Genomic DNA, 21,526 nt, shown 5'->3' on the forward strand with positions numbered 1-21,526 from the left:
CCCACAGAAACAGAAGTGGTAACTTGCTTAAACTAAATGGCACTCAAAAAAACTTGTGGCGCTTAGGAGCTTATTCAAGTTCTAGCAGACAAAAGCAAGAATGACTTGGCACCAGACACCCAGGTAAAAATCAGAGATCATAAATTAATAATTTGTGTTGAAGCACATTGATTTAAACTGAAAATTTCCCTCCCCTGGTGACAAGCCTACAAAGGAAAAAATTGTTTTCGTGCCATGAAGGGCACTTCCTATCTCTCAGAAAACAAAAAAAAAGCCAAGCTTCTTTGCAGAAGTTCGATATGCATTTGGAAGACCAAACACGTAAGTGATAAGACCAAGGAGCATGAGTATGATGCGCAGCTCTGGAGTCTTCATCTCTAAACTGTAAAGCTTGAGTTCAAATGTAAAACTATAATTCAGATCTCACAACCAATTTCACATTCTGCAGTAAACAAGACAAACTACGCTCATTAGGCTCTGCCAAAATGCTCAGCAGACTCAAATGGTGTTAAAATTAGCAAATAAAGTCCAATGATAAGTGCAATAACCTAACCACAGAGAGGCAAACTTAAGATTGGGTGCACCAACTCTCCACACTTTGCAGACCCAACTGAATAATTATCCACCCATCTGCCTTTTCTAATTTACAATCCATATTCTCCCCTTTTGCCCTGATGCATCAAAATCTCATTATGGAAAACTGGATCGCTGCACTGAGTTTTATGCAAGCAGCATAATAGTGCATCAATTTGTTCTCTTTTGAGGGATGGGGGATGAAATTTTAATAGTCCCACTAATCCCCCACCCGTCCTGTCCTAATGGAATTAAGATGTAAAATATTTTCAGTAGATAGATTGGAGGGAAGCAGACCAGTTGAGCTGATTGTGTGAGTGACTATTGGTATATTCCAAAAGTGAGTATTGCCCCAACAGAAAACAGCGTTTCTGGATTTCAGCACAGACCATAAAAATTAAGACATCTGCCGACAGTGCTGGCAGACAACCAACCCCCAAAAAAATGTACAACAAATGTAACCAAGTATTACAATAATGTTGCAGATGTAAGATATAAATCGCAGGAATACTAAAAAATGTAATAAGTGGCATGGGATAATTTCTGGGGATAACAAAAAAAAAACCTTAAGGTTTAAGGCTATCTGCATCTCCCAAGTTATAAACTTATATTTTTAGAATGAATGTAGCAATCGGCATGCTCAATGTTCTTCGAACTAATTTAGGTTCAGTGATAAATGCTCAGCAAGTGTTAGAATGCTTTAAAAAGCACATCAATGTTGCTACGTCGGGCCTATGTTAAGGCTTTGGGTTTATGCATATATAGTTAAGGGATGAAACAGTGCACTTGTCAATTATTTTGAATAAATGCTTCAAAATGTTAATGTGCATGCATTCTGGACTCTTTTTCGGAATACATAAGCCTGTCCTTTACTGCATTATTATGACTGACCTTTCCAGACTATGCTTCAAGGAAACACGTAAAAATTAAGCAGGTATTACAAAAGCACAGCTAATACAGTTGCAATAAATGCATTACTGCATAGCCAAGGAGAATAGGTTTTTAATCCTAGGAACATTTCTAATATGCTAACATAAGAAAACAGACATAGTTGCAAGGTTATCAATACTATTACGGATGATGGATTTTTAGGTAACCGTTTTCATTTATGGAGAAGTGGAAGAAGCAATGGAACTTTCTTTTCAGTGTCCAATTCTGTAGAATGCCTCAGTGCCACTACTATCAAACAATCAGTCAAAGTCTTTTTAAACTTGATTTTTCCTTTAAATCTTGATGATACGCGAAAGAAAATGGGTAGGAATGGGTCTATGCTATGCAAAGTATGAGAAATTAACTTTGAGAGCTCAACAGAACCAATGTGGTCTTGATAATACTAGGACTGGTTTTCGAATATTAGTCCAAAGAATACTAAAAGGTGAAATTTGCTTTTAGGCTACATATGATAAGTCGGTAATTGCAATATGGTTTGTCGAGTCCTCTGGAAACAGCTTAAAAGGCGGAGTGATAAACTTTTAAAAGACTGTGCGCAATTAGTGTATTGCACCTTTGACATGCATTTGGCAACAGGCCTTACAAATTTCAAGTAGATGCCTGCAGTTGTGTGGTTATACATTTTCACTTGCACCACTAGTGGCGTTAGTGCCTCCAAATATAGCAAAGTTAGGTGACCAACGAATTCTTAACTTCGTAGTGGAAAAAAAGAGTGTATATCCGCTGACAAACACTCACCCTGGATATACCTCAAGGTCAGGACACATCAGAAAAATGAAATGCAAAAATTATAGTGAAGGATATTAGTTGAGGTGGTTTTCAGAGAGGACTTTGAAACAAGAAAAACTATTGGGCTGGCTCAAGGGGAAAAAAAACAGAACCTAAACTTTGTCTGGCAAGTTGTGGCCCAAGAGCTATTGTTTTGGGGGTTGACTCAGTGAAACGCACAAGAGAACAGGCATTTCCATTTCAAAAGATGTACAGTGAAGAATTAAAATCTGAACCAAAGTTTGTGAATGCTCTAACATACGAGTATACAATTTGAAATCTTAAAACCTTTAATCTGAAAATTAAAAAAAAGGTTGTCTTCCCTTGATAATTTGTAGAAAAAGCAAACTTATGTTTACATTTTTTTTTGTTTACTGCAAGTAGTTAACTATTATGCTTTGTTAGGAGTCACATTAAAAATATTTTGTGCTACGTTTGCAACCCTGGCTGCTATAGATTGTGCCACTTTAGGTAGGAATTTCTTCTCCATTGTGTTCAAGCAACAACGCATAAACCAAACATGCTGACCTTAGTAAAATAAGACAAAGTAGTATGTTTCTTTATATGATACAAATGTTGTTTTAGCACAGGCAAGGTGGGGTAACCGATTCAATACTACTTTAATTGCACTTGTAAACCCAGAGCTGAGAAAGGACGGTTTGCTGTAAATATAAATTGTGGCAAATATGGTCAACCTTTCCTTACAGTTTTGTCAAAATGGTTTCTGGGGCACATCACCCATGGATTTTACTAATCACTCGTCTCTTATATAATATCAAAATTGCAACGTTAGGTGTTTTTAGATCTGGCTGCTGTATTATTGGCATATGACGCGGAAAGGCCAAAAAACTGATTTTCCATGTCTGTCTGATTCTAGACGTTAATTTGTAATGCTCTATTCCACCAAACTGTTACAAGAGGCATGACAGCCAAAAATGTATTTCCTATCTTTTGTTCTGTGGATGATCTACAGTTTGCATATGCATCGGTTAGAAATCGATGAAGTGCATCTAGAAGCCATACGTTTTTCCTAGATGTAAAGCAAATATTGTTAAACTGTTCTAGACAAAATTCGGGATGCTTTTCACCACCAGAACAGACCGGGTGTGTAAATAATCATAAATGCTACATTCTATGCCTTTTCACAATCTGACAAGTACACCCTGCCTAAAACCTCACATATACATGCAAACAAGTATTTCCCTTTAGTTAATTAAATCACTCTGTACACGCCTGAACAACCAGATGCCTTAATTCTGAAACCAACAAGAAAACCTTGTCATTTCAATGGCTTCATTCTCCTTCAAAATGAGACATCTTTATTTAAAATTTCTCAGAAAAGTCGAAAACTGCATAACTCCAGAACTGCCAGTCCACAATCTTTTAAAAGACTCCAAGAAAAAAGGCAAATTTTCCCCAGTTCATTAAATATCAAAAATTAATTAATTCTGGCTTTAGGACCAACGTTTAGTAGTGCGGTTTCGCAGAGCCGGAGATAAACTTTAATATCAAACTTAAAATATATAATCTATTGATATATCTAATGCCTTATCTTGGCTTCATACATTAAACAAAGCCAGAAATTATATCACCTCAGAACAATTGACACTAGGTCCAAGATATTTGTAGCAGCAGTTCCAATGTGTGCAACCTGCACTGAAAAAGGTCCTTGATCCTCTCAGGAAATACAAAACTACTGTCAGAAGCGGATGTTGAAATTCTCTGAACATTTTCTAGTGAATCAAGATGCAAAAAATTAATTGACAGTAGAATATAATAGGGAATGTTCCTCAAAAGTGTAGCCATCAAAATAAATATATTTTAAGAGGTAGTGCAAAACAGTCATACAATAGAAAAATATATATATATATATTTACCAAAACCTACCATAAATGCTGCTACTGTTAAATTATTTGTTTGGCCATTTACGATCAGTGCAGATAACGCAAACCCTGTACTACAGGAAAACACGTACTACACACATGTCGTTTGGTTATTAAAATCAAGCAGTGAATGCCTCAAATTAAGCAATCTGGCTGAATTCCAGGCACCCATATTGCACATAAATCAGTTTTTTTTGTTGTTGTTTTTTTTAGTTTTTTTTTTTTTAGTTCTTGCATGCCTAAATATCCAATATTTTTAAGAACAATGCATTGTTTTGACCTTTCCAAATCAGGGCTCAGATGCATACTACAGAACCCAGGACCACATGGTGAAGCATATATGCACACTGTCGGTAGTGCAACCTGCATTATGGCACTTTGTGTGGTAATTCAAAAACGTTTTAGCAGACAATATTTAAGGCATAATTTCCCAGGTATTAGTATTTGACTCAGTTCAGTGAACAAGCAGGAAGTCCACAGTCATATTGGCAAAACTGACTTACAGTCTGTAAGTCAATAGGCTCAGGTTAGGAGCGGAGAACATTCCTTAGATTTTTACTGGAATTTTACATGTTCAATCAGGATTTCAAACACTACGTTGCTTTCCAAACTGTCTGTAGACACAAAGTACCACAGACTTAAGACTTCTGTTCCTCCCTGTAATGTCTTCAAACCGAACCATTGTGCAAGTGTGACCAAGTTCTAGCAATGAAACAATTTTGGTATTGGATGCGGCCACTTCTTCGGAGAATTCCGACGCAGTCAGGCCTCTGAAGCAATGGGGGAGGAAAAAAAGCTGAAACACAAGGTCATCTGAAAACATTAAGCATTACAAGCTGGGCAGTTAATGTGGCTTTGGCTCAAAAAAGTCTGAGTCTTGGAGTGGAAAGAGTACTTGTTTGTCCCACCAAATCATTCTTGTTGTGGGACTGTCAGGGTTGTCTTGACTGGGGAGTATGTTTGTTTACCTATCAGGCGTAAATTTCCAGGCACTCAGTTCATTTTGTGCTTGTTCCAGTTTGTCTTTAGTCTGTTCCAGTTCACCTTTCATTTTTAGGAAAAACAAGTTGATGGCTGGGTCCACCATTGTTGTTCTCAGCTGGGCAACGCTCGGCTGCTGAACTTGCTTGAGGTACTGTATCTGGTTCTGCATTAACAAAAAAAGTATGATTATGAGTTATTTGCGATTATGTCTAACAAGCTAAACAAATCTAAATCACGCAATGCGATTTGTTCACGTTTCGATACTCTTAATGCACAGCTTCTAAGCATTGAAAACCAAACGATCAAACATATGGCTCAAGAGTACCACTAACCCGACAAGGCAATCAAACCCTTACTTGTTATATTACCAATATTTAGGACACGTTCCTGCTTGAAGAATGCACAACCCCTAATCTATCAAAAGAAGAGTTCGGTCTCTGTAGAAATGCAAAGTGATGCCATACAACATGTTCCACATGCAGCAGACATCAGCCTCCAGTTTATCTTTTGGGGGGAGGGGGGGGGGGGGCGCACCAACAAAGATGAGACAAGGGCAACAACAGACTGTTGATAATATTAGAACAATGGCATGCTTAGTAAAACACAACCAGGAGTTCATCTGAGTCCTTACAGAACTCTGCATCCATCCTAGCTACCCCACTGAACATTAAGCCACACTATATGGAGACTAGAAAGGAGAAAGTATTTCGTGCAAATAACGTTGCAGAGGCTAGTGCATAGGGTAAGAAAGAGGGGGGAAATTGAGCCATATGCACCTTGAAAACGTACTACTCACTAGATAAAGCTGTTATTGTTAATTTAATTCAAGGGCATAACCATTGGGAAAGGTAATTAAAATCTATTATTGAAAAACGTCTTCTGAATCTGAAAATTACTTTCTGCTTTAATGACTAAAATATATTTTATATCAAACATTTGATATCGTAATAGACAGGTGTTCTGCATTCTTGGACAAACACCACTTAGAAAAAATATTAATTACACCAGCTCTTATGACAGATCTCTACTAGGTAGATTTATGGTTTGAAATCGTATTATACAGAGCTCCGTGTATTAATAGGAGTGTGTAATACAGCTCTCTACTTAATCTAGTTTTACTTCAACATTGCTTCATTTCAACCACACAGCCTGGAGTGTGTAATACAGCTCTCTACTTAATCTAGCTTTACTTCAACATTTCTTCATTTCAACCACACAGACTGCAACTGTGTGAGTTTCCCACTGAGGAAATAAATCCATAATGCAAAGTACTTAAAGCCAATAATTTAGTAGTGCCAAATGATTTTATTTAAAAAGTGAACATTTTGTTTTGTACTGTTTTAGGAGTAATATTATACAAGGCACTTTAATATTTGAAAGTCTTTTGACAGAACTACACTTAAAAGCAGGAACAGTTTCCAAACATTATGAAGTCTACAGACAGTCTGAATACAATGGACGTACAAAGCAGTGAAGGGTGTGAAACACTTTTATTGAGACAAATGTGCCAATGTTCAATTAAGTGACATTTCTGATCTGCCCTCAAAAACTAGGTGCAATTGTAGGACTACCAGAGACAGTCTTTGCCACCTAAAGCAATACAATGTTTTACCTCAGTAGAACAGACAAGCACACAATGAAAGATACTCTAAGCTGACGTCTTCTGATTGAATAAACTAGAGGCATTAGTCCACAATGACTGCTTATAATTTAAATAAAAAATACTTTAAGTAGATTAGCATAACCAACAATAGCATGTACATGATTCACCAATCTTTTCTTACTAGGCCCCCTATGATTTTAGCTCGACTGCATTCAGTGCAAATACCACAAAATGCCAGTAAAACAAACTTGCATCTTTTTAGATTATTTTGTTGAATCCCTCTTAAGTGCCCAGGTTGTGTACACTTGAGAAAACATATACATACAATATCAATCTCCCCTTCAGTTACTGTACTGAAGCAGTAGCACTAATTCTTATCTCACATTCAGGAAGGGTTTTTAGATCTCGGCTAGGCTGCGCTGTCGCTTTGAGACATGTATATACTTTCTGGGCTTCAGCCCCTCCAAAGGCTTCCCACTTAGTGGATCCAATCACTCATTCTTTCTCCCCATTTCTCCATGGCATGCATTTATCATGCCTCTGCCTGGGTTTAAGCCCTCCTTGGAAGCAGGGACCAATTACACTATCCCTTTCACTACTTTTATTTTAGGATCTGTTTCAGGAACTACTTTTTCTCTGTAAAAGAGAAACTAACAAAAGCACATGTGTTTTCACAGGCTTCAAACTCCTCTATAAACGGGTCTGTAAATCTTGTTCTTATTTCATCACATTAGCTGTGCATTCAAAAACTGTGGTTAAATCCCTGTGTCACCCATCCCACACCCCCTCCCTCACTGCTGCTTGTTTCTCAAAGTACTTCAGGATAAAGCCTGCTCTCAACTATGCCCAGAAGCCCTTCAAAAGAAAATGCTAGTGTGAGGAAGAGCTTGGCGGCCATCTTAAATCTGAGCCACTTCTCAAATGGTGAAACAAAAGCAAGCAACACAGTGAACAACAAACGTGCCAATTATTGTGAAGCCGTTACTGCACCTTGTGGAAAGGGAAAAGGACCTTTGTCTGTTTTCTGCGATTTAAATTTGAGCAGAACCTCTACTTCAAGTGTAGCTGTAGTGTTCATCTAGACGTCATTACATTGTAAATCAGCCTGATCTCAATGGTGACATTATGGTATTCCTGACTTTACCTGCGTGTACCCAGGGGAAACGAAGATAGAGTCTGTAAGTAGGCATGGCTCGATTCCCCCATATAGTAGTTGTGTGAAAATAAGGGACTGCAGGGATTTGCCATGTTCAACAATTTTGAGTATAAGTATTTCAAAATATGCATTATGTTGAATCAAGTCATGACACTGTTAGAGCTTATTTAATACATTTGAAAACTGGCGTTGCTTTTGTATATTTGCTAAAGTTACTTCTCAGCTTATTAAAAAAAAGTTAAAGGATAATTAGGTGAGGTTCGCTTGGCCCTACAAGGTCTTTGTCTTCTCTCCTCTTCCTGGAGGATTCTGAATCACGACTGGGTGGCAGAATGGACAGTCAGTGCAGCTGATCGTCTGAGTAGCACTGTGATCCTGAGTGCGGTTCTGAGACAGCTTCAGCAGCGATACAGTGTCCATTGTCCTAGTAAACACGGTATTGAGAGGGCAGAGGAGTCACGAACTGCATTTTCAGCAAGTCCAAGGCACTGCAGCCCAGCCTGACTGAATCAGCAAGGTGAGTTCATATGGGCGACTGCCACCAACTGTGTCTAGGGGGTTACTATATCTACAGTTGGTATAGTACGATTTGTGGAGGTGAGGTGTGGCAGAGCAGACCGGCAAATCCAAGATGTGTGTCTCATTACGTACTTGTTTAGAATTTGAATACACTCAATCATTCTAGAGGAGAAATGTCTCAATCATTGTTAAGCACTCTGCAGAGGGCCGGTTTTAAATATGTGTTCACAATGGAATGTGCAAAATGATTTTATAACCAACTGACTTAGGGTTAACATTCTTGAAACGTAAGAAAGGTGATTGTGCTTAAAAATATGTTAGATGCTGCTGACCAAGGAATCAACATTAAGGCTTTCTTGTAAAGCACTAACGACTTACCTTCTGGTTTCCTCAGAACTCAAAAGAGGTAGTGCAGATCAGGTGATGGACTGCACTATTTAGCAACTTAACGTGTTGTTTCCATAGCATCCTAGGTATTAAGAGACCCAGATGCACGTATCTACCCCAATGGACCACCCATTGCAGGTTTGTAAACACTTCCATGAAGCCTGTATTCCCGTTTATTCCCTCCAAAGTGCAGCACAGTGTTTTGTTCTACCTAGACTATTCGCACTCTTCTTCAATCCTGGAACAGTCACTGCCAACAGGACTAAAGCGTGAAATATCTTTTTTCTTTCCCTTATTTTGTATCATGATTATTTAGGATGGTCAATAAAAATTGCCAGACAGCTTTATCAAAGTGCGAGAAGGATTCCCTTTGCCAGAGACTAAACAGAAGAACTAGTTTATTTATCAAGATTTGTAAAGCACTACCATTTCCTATTGGCTACATCAGTGCAACGTCAACAGTCACAGTCTGTACTTTTAGAGTCCTACAGGTTAAGGCAGTAAGTAGAGTCAGTAAGTACCCTTGTGCGATGCAGAGTTCAGTTTTCATGGGTTTTGTGAACTTAATGTTTTTTGGTTGCAGCACCCACGGAGAGGTTAAGGACATTCTAGAGTCTTAGTCCTAGGACTGACAGGGATCTACTAGAGCTTCACCCTCCTGAAGAATCATGATCATTTTACATAAAAGCCAGTGGTGTGTTTTCAGGGCTAGTTTGAATTGGTTCCTATTACAGTGGTAAAGGTACATTCTGTCTGGCAGGTTTCAAAGTCTTTGTAGTTGCTAAATAAGTTACACAGGAAGACCAGAGTAGGGCATATTGCAGTAGTAGGAGTAAAACAAGGGCACCTGTCCGCCCGATTCGGTGGTCAGTGTGCAAGAGAAGGAATGGTTTCTTACCTGTAACTCCAGTTCTCTCGTAGGGGTATTTCCAAGATAGTCATAAGCACTGAATAGTTCCGCGCGCCTGCGGGGACCCCGAAGCACTGATGTGAAGTATATTCTTAAGTGCAAATACCAGCCCTTTGAAAAAAGGTCTGTCAAAAAACACTTAAGAATAACAATGTGCAGCCTATGTGAACAGCTACACAGGCCAAATTGTTAAAAGAAACCAGTTGTAGTGTAAATTCACGTTTAAACATGTATTTATTCTATAAATGTAATAACAAATACATTCTCATATTCTATTTACACCTCTCATAAGAATAAAACAATGCAGGGCAGTGTAGCCCATAGGCTGCCATTATACAGAATGTAAATAGAGCTGTGCCTTTAAGAAAGTAAAGTCTTCCTGTTTCCCATCATGCACAGCAAAAGGCAGCTGCCTCAGTTCTTTTTGGAGGCTTGTAACCTGACATGAAGGAACAAAACATTTGTTGGAGTACCAACATCGATAATATTCATTTCAACTTGTTCTATGTCAACTCCACCGGGGAGGAGGGAGGGTTGCTTACGACTATCATGGAAATACCCCTACGAGAGAACTGGAGTTACAGGTAAGAAACCATTCCTTCTCTCGTAGGGGATTTCCATGTATAGTCATAAGCACTGAATAGAGTAGCAAGCCCATCCCCATAACTGCGGTGGAGTAGACAGAATACTGACAAAAAACATGAATCATGCAAATAAATTCTTAAGCAAGGCCTGTCCAACCTGCGCATCTGCCCTAGCGTCTGTATCAAGGCAGTAATGCTTAGTAAAGGTATGGACCGACTTCCAAGTGGCAGCCTTGCAGATTTCTGCCAAAGGGACATTTCTCATCAAGGCTGCAGTAGCTGCCTTCCCTCTAGTAGAGTGGGCTTTTGGCCTACCCCCAAGGGATTTGTTCGCTAACTGATAACATATTATACATGAAACAATCCACATGGATAAAGATTGCTTAGACGTGCCCAACCCTGTTCTAACTGGGCCATAGTTAATAAAGAGCTATTGTGATTTACGTAAGCTTTTTGTCCTGTCCAAGTAAAATTTCAAAACACTCTTTACATCCAGAGAGTGCAGAGTTCTCTCAGCAGGAGTAGTTGGATTTTAAAAGAAAGTTGGTAATGAAATTGTTTGGTTCACATGAAAGTCAGAGACGACTTTTGGTAAAAATTTTGGATGAGTGCTCATTACCACTTTTGCAGAATGAAAAACCGTGTAGGGTTCTTGAGCGCAAAGGGCCTGGATTTCGCTAACCCTACGCGCTGAAGTGATTGCCACCAGAAAAGCAGCTTTCCATGTGATATGTTGAAGCGATGCCTTATGTATTGGCTCGAATGGAGGCAGCATCAGACGTGATAGGACAACATTCAGTTCCCATGGAGGAGAAGGCTTTCTAATGGGAGGAAAAACATTTTTTAAACCTTCCAGGAAGTCCTTAATAATTGGAATCCGAAAAAAGGAAGTTTGTGAAGGGCTCTTTCTGTATGCCGTTACAGCCGCCAAGTGAACCTTTATTGATTACAGTTGTAAGCCCGATTTTGCCAAACTTAGCAAGTATGGCAGGATAGATTCCTCTCCACAGGAAACCGGGTCAATGTTGTTATCTAAACACCACACACAGAATCTTTTCCACTTGCTTGCATAAGCCGATCTTGTGGAAGGGCGCTTTGCTTCTTTCAGAATTTAAAAAACAGTCCTGAGGTAGGTTCAAGTGTCCATATTGCACTAGCTCAGGAGCCATGCTGCCAAACTCAACGATGAGAGGTTGGGATGAGATATCTGCCCTCTGAACTTCGTGAGCAGGTCCGGACGATAAGGCAGTCTGATGTGTGGTTTGAGTGACCGGTGAAGAAGGTCTGGGAACCACCATTGGCGTGGCCATTCCAGAGCAATTAGGATCATTTTGGACTGAGCATTGGATAACTTCTGGAGGACCGCCGGAATCAGGGGAAGCGGTGGAAAGGAGTAAAGAAATGCTCCTGACCAGCTTATCCACAGGGCATTCCCCAGTGTCCCTGGATGGTAATATCTGGAGGCGAAGTTTTGGCATTTTTTGTTTTCTGGGGTTGCGAATAGGTCTACAGAGGGGGTACCCCATAGTGCGAAAATGGAACGAACGACGTCGTTGTGTAGCACCCATTCGTGGTTCTCGTCCATTACGCGACTGAGGGCATCCGCTTGAACATTCTGGATGCCAGGCAGGTGAGTTGCCACTAGCGACAGGTTCCTGGCTAGAAGCCAATGCCAGATTGTCTGAGCCTCTCTGGATAAAATCCTGGACCTGGTGCCTCCTTGTTTGTTCACGTAGTACATAGTGGTCACGTTGTCCGTCTGGAGAAGGAGAGTTTCCGCTCTCAGAGAGGGAAGGAAGGCTTTGAGCGCAAGGTGGACTGCGTGAAGTTCCAGCAGGTTGATATGATAGAGACTCTCTCCGTGACCACTTGCCTTGGACTCGAAGATGTTCCATGTGCGCCCCCCATCCGAGCAGAGACGCATCTGTTACGATGGTTTGAGCTGGAGGCTGTTGTTGGAACGGAATCCCCACCAAGAGATTGCTGGGTAAACACCACCACTTGAGGGACTGTAGGGCGTGGGGAGAAAGGAGGACTTTGTTCTCCCAATCGTCCATCAGTTGACACCACTGATCCTCCAGGTTTTCCTGTAATGGTCTCATATGGAGGCGAGCATTGGGAATGAGAGGGATACAAGACGCCATCGAGCCCAGTAGAGAAGCTATTACTCTTGCAGTGGTCTGAGGAGTTTCCTGCAGTTGTTTGCACTTTTGGAGAATCGATAATCGTCGTTCCTCCGAAGGAAACACCTTTCCTAGATTGGTATCTATAATGGCCCCTAAGTAATGCAACCTCTGAACAGGCGTTGCTGTGGATTTCAGGAGATTGACTTGAAGACCGAGCTTCTGCAACGACTGTAGAGTCCATTTGAAATGTTGTTGCGCCTCTAGATAACTGGAGGCCTTTATGAGCCAATCGTCTAGATAGGGGTAGACAAATATTCGGTGTTTCCTCAAGTGGGCGGCTACCACCGCCATGCATTTGGAAAAAGTTCTCGCCGCTGATTTGAGGCCGAAGGTTAGAACCGCAAATTGGTAATGACGTTTTCCGACGGTGAACCTTAGGAATTTGATGTTTCTTGGTCACCGGAATATGAAAGTAAGCGTCGCAAAGGTCTATTGCACAGAGCCAGTCGCCCTGACGAAGATGTGGGTAAATTTGGTGCAAGGATAGCATCCTGAATTTCTCTTTGCGAATCCACTTGTTTGCTGTCCTTAGATCTAAAATGGGACGAAACTCTTGCTTGTCTTTTTTCGGTACAAGGAAATACCTCGAATAAATCCCCTTCCCTTGCTGGCTGATCGGGACGGGTTCTATGGCTTTTTTTGTAATAGAATAGTGACTTCTAACTGAAGAGCTTCGAGGTGGTGGCTGGCTGTTTTGGGTGGAACAGATGGTGGAGGACTGGTGAATCTGAGAGCGTAACCATGTCTCACAATATTCAATACCCAGGCGTCTGATGTGATGTGTAGCCACTCGTCCAGATGATTTGAGACACTTCCTCCTACCGGAGTGGATAACAGAGGAGGGGGAAGCGAAGATTCAGGGCTTAGACGCGGGAGCCTGTCGAGTTGTCTGAGTTTGAGGTGTTGAACGACCCCTTGTCGACCTTCTTTATGTGGAGAAGCCGCTTTGATGCTGTTGCGGTTGCTGGGGGCGTGAAGACATCCAGTGTGGTGACTGATACCGGTGGGTGAAAAGTCTTCGCTGATATGGGCGGAATACCTTTCGTTGTTCTTTCGGTCGTTCCATGCCTACTGCTTTCAGGGTATCTAGCTCAGACTTCATTCTGGCCATCTCATCATCGGCATGAGAACCGAACAAAGTGGAGCCTGAGAAAGGTAAATTTTGTATTCTCTGCTGTGCTTCTGGTTTGAGAGATGCAAGTCTCAACCATGCATGTCTTCTGAGCACTATTCCGTGAGCATAGTTATATGCGGATAGTACAGAAGAATCAGCTGCAGCACTTATTACTTGGTTAGAAACCATGGCTCCCTCGCCCACGACCTCCAGGAAATCTTCCCTTTTGTCCTTAGGAAGATGTTCCGCAAACTGCAGTATAGAGTCCCAGAGGGCCCGATCGTATCTCCCTAATAAAGCAGTAGCGCTGGCTGCTTTCATCGTGATGGCTGCAGTAGAACATACTTTTCGTCCTGCAGCATCGATCTTTCTGCTCTCTTTATCTGGAGGTGAAGAGGAAGACGGTGATGTCGAATGCAATTTCTTTGCCGCTACTATGACCACCGAATCCGGTACTTGGTCCGACCTCAAGAATAGAGGATCTTGTTCTGGTGGACGATATTTCTTAAGTCTGGAAGGAGCAGACTTCGTTGCGGCCGGTGTAAGAAAAATATCCATTGCCGGTTCAATAAGACCTGGAACCAGTGGAAGCAAAGGTCTGGAAGATGTCCTGTGATGTAAGGTTTCGAAGATTACTGACGTCGATGGGGCAGGTACCGCCAGCGGGATATTCAGTTTGGTCGCCCCTCGTACTAAGACCTCCTGGAATGTATTCACATCATCTATGGGGGACACTCTCGGGGACGGTGAGTCCGATAGGGTTGGAGAGTAGTTCCGTGTAGACGAAGAAGAATGCCTGTGATGTGAATGCTGAGATCTCTGCCGTGATTCATGACGATGGTGCCGAGCGGAAGATGAACGTCTAGAGGAATGTCCAGAACGTCTTACAGATCGCGTTGGAGTCCTCAAAACAGATTCTGAAGGAGGAGCCGGAAGAGGAGCCGTAGGTGTTACCGGTGTCTGCGGCAACGGCGACTGTCGAGGAGAGAGTTGTGGAGACGGTGGAAGCAGGATGAGTGAGGCCGAGGATTCTGATGTGGTATAAACCCTTCTAGGCCTCTTTGATTGTCGCCTCGACGTCGACACACTCCTCGACGTCGAAGTGCGGTGACGGCGAGTGCCTCTCGACGTCGATTCCTCTCGCCGTTGAGAACCTCTCGACGACGACCCTCGACGTCGCTGTGGTGACGGCGAACGTCTCCGACGGCGAGCACTCTCCCTCGACGTGGATCGCTCTCGTTTCGGCGGCGACCCAGATCTCGACGGCCAGTGTCCACGCCGCCTCGACGGCGAAATGGCTGTCGACGGCAAACGATGTCTCTTCCTCGCCGGTGAACCACTCCTCGACGGCGAGGATGTTGGCTCCGTTCCCTGTCTCGACGTCGACGCCCTCGACGTCGTCGACCTGTGTCGTTTTTGAGCAGGTCTGGTCGGAGTTATAGAGGAAACAGGGTGAGCCCTGGTAGAAGACGGACCTTCTCCTCGCTCTGTGGTAGAATGACCACTTTTTCTCCTGTCCTCTTTCGCCTGAAGTCGGATTTTCTCCCTATCACGAAGAGTTCTTCTGGAGAAAGTTTTACAGATGTCACACGACTCCAGTTTGTGGCTGGATGGAAGGCAAATTATACAGACCCGATGTGGATCTGTTTTAGCCTTTTTTCTGCCACAAGAAGGGCATTTGTCAAAAAGTGAAGGCATTTCTGAACTAGAAAAACCTCAAAATTCTGTCAGAATTTAACAGAAAAGAGTAGGAAATGATGACTCAATGTTAAACACGTCGAGTGAAATTGAAATTCAAAAGATTTTTAATGAATTTCTGTCACAAAAAGGCTTTGTGAGGTAGAGCTCAATGCTTCAGGGTCCTGTCAGAAATTAGCCGGAAAAAAGAACTGAGGCAGCTGCCTTTTGCTGTGCATGATGGGAAACAGGAAGACTTTACTTAAAGGCACAGCTCTATTTACATTCTGTATAATGGCAGCCTATGGGCTACACTGCCCTGCATTGTTTTATTCTTATGAGAGGTGTAAATAGAATATGAGAATGTATTTGTTATTACATTTATAGAATAAATACATGTTTAAACGTGAATTTACACTACAACTGTTTTCTTTTAACAATTTGGCCTGTGTAGCTGTTCACATAGGCTGCACATTGTTATTCTTAAGTGTTTTTTGACAGACCTTTTTTCAAAGGGCTGGTATTTGCACTTAATATACTTCACATCAGTGCTCCGGGGTCCCCGCAGGTGCGCGGAACTATTCAGTGCTTATGACTATACATGGAAATCCCCTACGAGAGAAGGACTTTACACAAAAAAGATATGGCCACTTGTTAAAACTTTGTCATAGCCTCAAGTTCATGTTCAAAGGTGACTTTTAGGCCATACAGATTTCCCAGGTTGCTTATTTTTGGACAAGTGGTTCGGGGTGTTCAGAGGCCAGGTCTCCATTCAAAGGGGAGTAATTTAGTTATGCACTGTGTTGCAAATGTCTCCTTTCCTAATCAGGAAGCACTCCACCATTCAGTGAAACATGAGGTCTAAACGTGGTAACCTGGTCTCTTAAGACCATTTTCAAAGCACTGCATTGTAGGTATACATATTGGGAACTTTGTACCCATAGCGGCGTGGGCAAAGGAGTGTAGCTATAGAGCACGAGACAAGAGGATACGTTGGGGAAAGTCGCAAATCACACACTTTGTGAAAAAAACTGAAGAGCTGTTTCTCATCGTTCAACTATTGTTTGTTAGAAAGGATTGGAACCATTGCAGTGCAGACTCTGCTTTGCCTGCCCAGTGTTGGTACCTTTTCAGCAGTATTTCACGGTCCACTGTGTCAAAGGATGCAGACAGGTCAAGGATAATCAGTATGGGTTTTTGGTCTTCATCCAGAAAGGGGAGAGGACATTTTTTGTTTTCTTGCCCTTGCTCAAATGATAACTACAAGTTTTCACTAAACGGGTTATTTTGATGCGCCACACCATGTTGTCTTGGCACTCAAGTTTAGTCTAAGCCTCCAAATGTTCACTTTAAGATGATCAGGATGCCACATAGGGTACTACTTACTGCTTTGCAGCCCACCCATCCACCTCCCGTCCTTGCAACCCTGGAAGGGACTGGAGGAGCATGCTAGACCTCCTTCTGGAGGACCCAAAACGTACCTACAGTTATTGTTGATAGCCAAACCTGTTTAAAGATGTAGGGTTTCCAAAGGATCACACTGCCGTATTGACGATGCAGAATGAGCATTTTCAAAGAGTGCATGTGCTCTTAGAACATAATTCAGTCACTATTATATGAAGGAAGGAGGACAAAGCAAGTGGAATGTGCAATAATAATCCATCCGCTGAGTTTTGAATCACGGCACACCCAACTTTTCTACTACTTTAAAGTTGGTACATTCATTACCATTAACTTGGGCGACAGTAACATCTACAATGCTTAGAAATGGCAGTTCAGCGGTATGGAGCCCTAGTCAAGTAATTACCCTCTGCTCAGGCTTTTAGTTGCCACTCATGGACGAGCGCTTCTGTGACTTTTGACTTAACCCTCACATGTGGAGTTAGCCAGGTAATAACCAGGCTAACGTAACCTTACATACTTGTAATAATTGTGAAAAGAACGCCCTGGACAACTGGAGACAATCTTTTTTTACCCCCTAATGCATGCTTGGAACACAGTAACGTAATTAGTAACTCCTTAGAGTCAAAAGAAAATGTATGCCACACAGCCTAACATGGAAGATAATGTTAATTTGGAAAGAAGAAAATATACTTTGTGTGAGAGATACAGAAAGAGAAGCCCTGCAAAACACCATGTGATGCACTTGGTTTAGAGTGAGATATTCATAAACCTACAACAATCCACAAAACCCATTAAAAACCTGACCTTGTACATAATTCTATATAACGGAAGTCTAAACTTACCATAATGTTGACTAAGTCGTAAATTGAAGTCCTTAGCTGTGGGGTCAATTTGCAGGTATCCTTCATCTAAAGGCTGGAATCAAAACTTTCTCAAACGTTGTTCAACTGAAACCTTTATGACTTATAGCAAGTTTGTACCAATCAACTTATACCTGCATGTAAGTGTGTACCCTTGTCAACTGGACTATTTGAAATGCACAAATTCACAGCCTGCGAGCAGCATTGAACAGTAAGAGAAAGTTAGGTGAGGAGAAGCCACATCATATACACAGAATGAAACAAAGTTGTCTTAAAATATGTTGGACTGCCCCAGCAAGAAGCATCAAAAAGAAAACAAAAAAAGGACTTGCAAACTGTTTGCCCCCAAAAACGCCATGAGCAAAGGCTTTGTGCTTCTGGAATGTGTTCAATTATTTGATGGATGAGCTTGGGATGCAACGCATACAACACAGCATAGAGGCAGTGCCTGATTAGGCAAAACATACTGGACAAAGACTTCCCTGCTTCTCCGTCACCAGTGACAAAGTAGCTACAATCTAATTCGCTAGTTATGGCCAGATAAAAATCTAAGAACACGTGCCAATGTTGCCCAATCATAAAAAGAATACTTAGTATTACTTGCGCTCTGAGAAAATACAAGTGCCCATAACATCAAGATGCTAGAGCGCTTCTTGCAGTCTTAAATACAGCTTTTCCTGCTGGCAGTGTCTACAGTATTACACAATTTAAATAGGTGTTCTGTGTTCAAGATAATCGAAGTTCATTTGAACTGCTGCCAACACCTTGAACAGGGTTGTCATTGGAAACATCGGGTGGGGAATTTCCACCTTCTTCGTCAGATGAAAAATATAGCAGCAGTAGAACAAGGAGAAAATAATGGAAGTAGAATTGTGCCCGTTTAGTGGTCAGCTCTAAAGCTCTCATTGGACCTGATCCACTTCTAAGGCGTTGCGCAGGAGAACAAATGAAAGAAAAAGTTAGTGGGGGAAGCTAATAACTGTAGACCGTAGTCATTGCAATCCCCACCAGTATGATCAAGTAACTAATTTATTTCAGATGTCTTTAGATACAGTGGTGGTAGTGATGGCAAATTATCTTGTACCATTTTAAAGATGAAGGTCTGTTCCGCAGCTATTAGATGGAATCCTACAATCTGACTTGGCATTCACTACAGAAGTCTGAATCTGCCTAAAGATCTCACAAGATTATTTTTCAAATCCAAATACATCACTTTATTCAAGTAAATATGCTTTTAGTAATACAGTCTCAGGCACACGGAAGAGCGACTGTTATGGTCCTGCCTGTTTCAGTATCTGATCCTTGTGAAGGAGGCTTAAATAATAGTATGCCAGAAGAGTTAGTGATCCAGCTCACGGGGTCGAATGCCTTTTCTGCATCCAATAGAACAGCAGCAGCGGGGATACTGTTGTTAGTGACCAGGTCATTAAACTCAGCCAGGTAATAAGTATTAACTCTCAGGCTGCAGCCTTTAATAAAGCTGTTGTAGTCAGGGTGGATCCGAGACCCCCCAACGCCACATTCATACAGTCAAATAAAGTTTTCAGCAAAAATCTTTTTAAAGAAAAACTCCTGGGTGGGACTGAGCCGCCTACCAGGATTGAGTTGAGCAAGTGGAAGAGGCGAGTGGCTGAAAGAGTGCAAAAGCACTTACGCAATTCTGCCACAAATCCATCCTCGCCAGGAGCCTTCGACCGGGACAGCACTCTTACGGTCCTATTGACTTCAGTGGGGTTGACTCAGTGTATGAAAAGGGATGCGGACTTGCTACCCAGCCCTGGGAGGTGCATTCCCAGTAAAAATATGTATGTGAAGGCTGGATCCCTTATTCCAATATTCCCTTTGTAAGGAGAGTTGTAGTAACTTAAAAAAAAAAAAAAAATACATGTACCCTATCTTCCCATTGTCTCATGAGCTTTCCTGTTCCTAGATATTTCATGCGAGTAATTCGATTGAGGTTTAAATTTCCACCCCAACTCAACACGGTCGCTAGCCAGACTGTACGAGAACACATTGGCCCATAATAATAAATAACTCTAATGTTGGGACGGTGATTCCGAGGAGGGGGGACGGCAAGGATGTCTCCTATCACCAGCTCTATTTGCCCGGTTTAGAGATCCCTTGGCTCAAATAATGGCATCCACCCTCCATTCTCGGTTCAGCAAAAATCAAATTATATGCCGATGATGTGGCTTTGTATCTGGAAAAGAAGAACACCGACAGCATTGCAAGCTATCCATAGGTATACAAGATTAGGGGGGGTTTAAAATTAACAAATCCAAAACTGAGGCTTTGTTGTTAATACCTCCAGGGAGATCTTATCCTTCGACATCAGGCGTAGTTACGCCAACTCCAAGAGATCTTGGGATACTGTACTCGGTCTCGGATGGCTATTGTTTGAAACCTGACACACTTTTAACCAAAATGCATTCTCTTTACCCTTTGGAAATCCCCATTTCATTGATCAGACGGACATCATTAATAAAGAGGTCGATCCTCCTTCATATATTATTTCTCTTAACTCATGTAGCTTATAAGCAGGATTTTTTTTTTTTTTTAAGTTGGAGAACAGTTTCTCAAGATTCATATGGGGTAATAAATCCCCCAGACTTGTTTAAAGGTACTACAACTGTTTAAGACCGACGGTGGCCTGGCACTGCCACTGCCCGGTCGTATTATTTACTACTCCACATCTACTGCAGCACAGTTATGCAGTTTTGCACTAGAGATCAGTCTGACAAACTAATTTATATACGCTTGGCCACTGTGGTATAGCTAACTTGTCGAAAGCTTTTCATGAACCCAAAATACTGAAGAAAGTGAGGTATAAGACCTTGTCAAATATGCCTTGAAGCAACAATTGTTTTCGCAAATTTAAAATACCTGTGATTAAGGCTGAAATCCCCTGGGTGTGCTGTTCATGTCATTCTCCCTGCCTCTCTCCATCTGCCTTTAAGAAGTGGGCAAAGATTCATATTTCCATGATTGGAGACTTCCTGGGTGAGGATAGAATAAAGTCGGCGCTAGAGAACTGCGCTAGGAACATTTTACAGGAAGTTCCATTTAGTTTTACCCATAGACAAATAGTCTCTGTTCTTAATAGCCTCTCTCTATATGAGATTAACAGTTCAGCTGGATTTGTGGAGAAACTGTTAAGACCCAATAACGTGAACAATTCTTTAGGCTTTTAGAACAGAGAACTTCGAACCAACAACTTACTAGGTACCTCCAATATGCAGTCTAGATGTCAGACGTACAGGGATCGAGATAATGAGGAGGCTTGATTGAAGTATTTTGAGTATGGGTTAACGCTGCTGCGGGGGCTAACATTCACAGAATGATCTTTTTCAAGGCTTGAACCCTCCACTCCAGAACAGCTTAAAATGCTCCACACCTCAACCAGAACCTGCCCAGATGTAAGGGATTGGGAGACAGGTGGCATCAGTTTATGACTTGTAAGCCCATTTCTGAATTTTGGTTAAAGATTTGGTTGGTTGTGAGGCTAAACCTTCTACTAGTTACATTTTGCTTGACCTCACTACCCCTTCACAGATGGGGGAACACTGATCAATGTTTTTTTTGTTTCAACCTTAGTGGCTGGCTCTATCATTACTAGTGTATGGAAGTCCCCACGGAAGCCCACTTTTGGAGGAGTGGCTGAAGAAAATTATTGGTATTTTGCCTGTGTAAATAATTTACAATGCTATAAAAAGATCCGGGGACGACTCCTTTGTGGAAGGTGAGGTTTAGCGGAATTGACAGACTTACCTGCATATTTTAAAGACATTAATAATGAGATGATGTGTATCACACTGTCACTTTACTCTCACGTCAGCATTTTGCTAGTACTTTGCGTGCTGGATTGCACTAGTACTGTACCTGCATTGTTACTTTATTGTTGAATGTCTGGTGGAAAGATAAACTGCATTTTTCTTGCATTCAATTTGCACTTTATTTGCTCTTCGAT

At 41.7% G+C, this 21,526-nt stretch overlaps 1 protein-coding gene across 1 annotated transcript in view; it reads right to left on the minus strand.

Annotated features, from left to right (window-relative positions):
- Window positions 1-21,526, minus strand: part of WTAP (WT1 associated protein) — a 263,014-nt gene that overhangs the window by 139,906 nt on the left and 101,582 nt on the right. Inside the window, exon 6 of the mRNA XM_069235141.1 lies at window positions 5,144-5,322. Within this exon, the coding sequence (XP_069091242.1) occupies window positions 5,144-5,322 (179 nt within the window). The remainder of the gene's footprint in view (window positions 1-5,143; window positions 5,323-21,526) is intronic.

Source organism: Pleurodeles waltl, chromosome 5 (assembly GCF_031143425.1).
Source record: "Pleurodeles waltl isolate 20211129_DDA chromosome 5, aPleWal1.hap1.20221129, whole genome shotgun sequence".
Lineage (NCBI taxonomy): Eukaryota > Metazoa > Chordata > Amphibia > Caudata > Salamandridae > Pleurodeles > Pleurodeles waltl.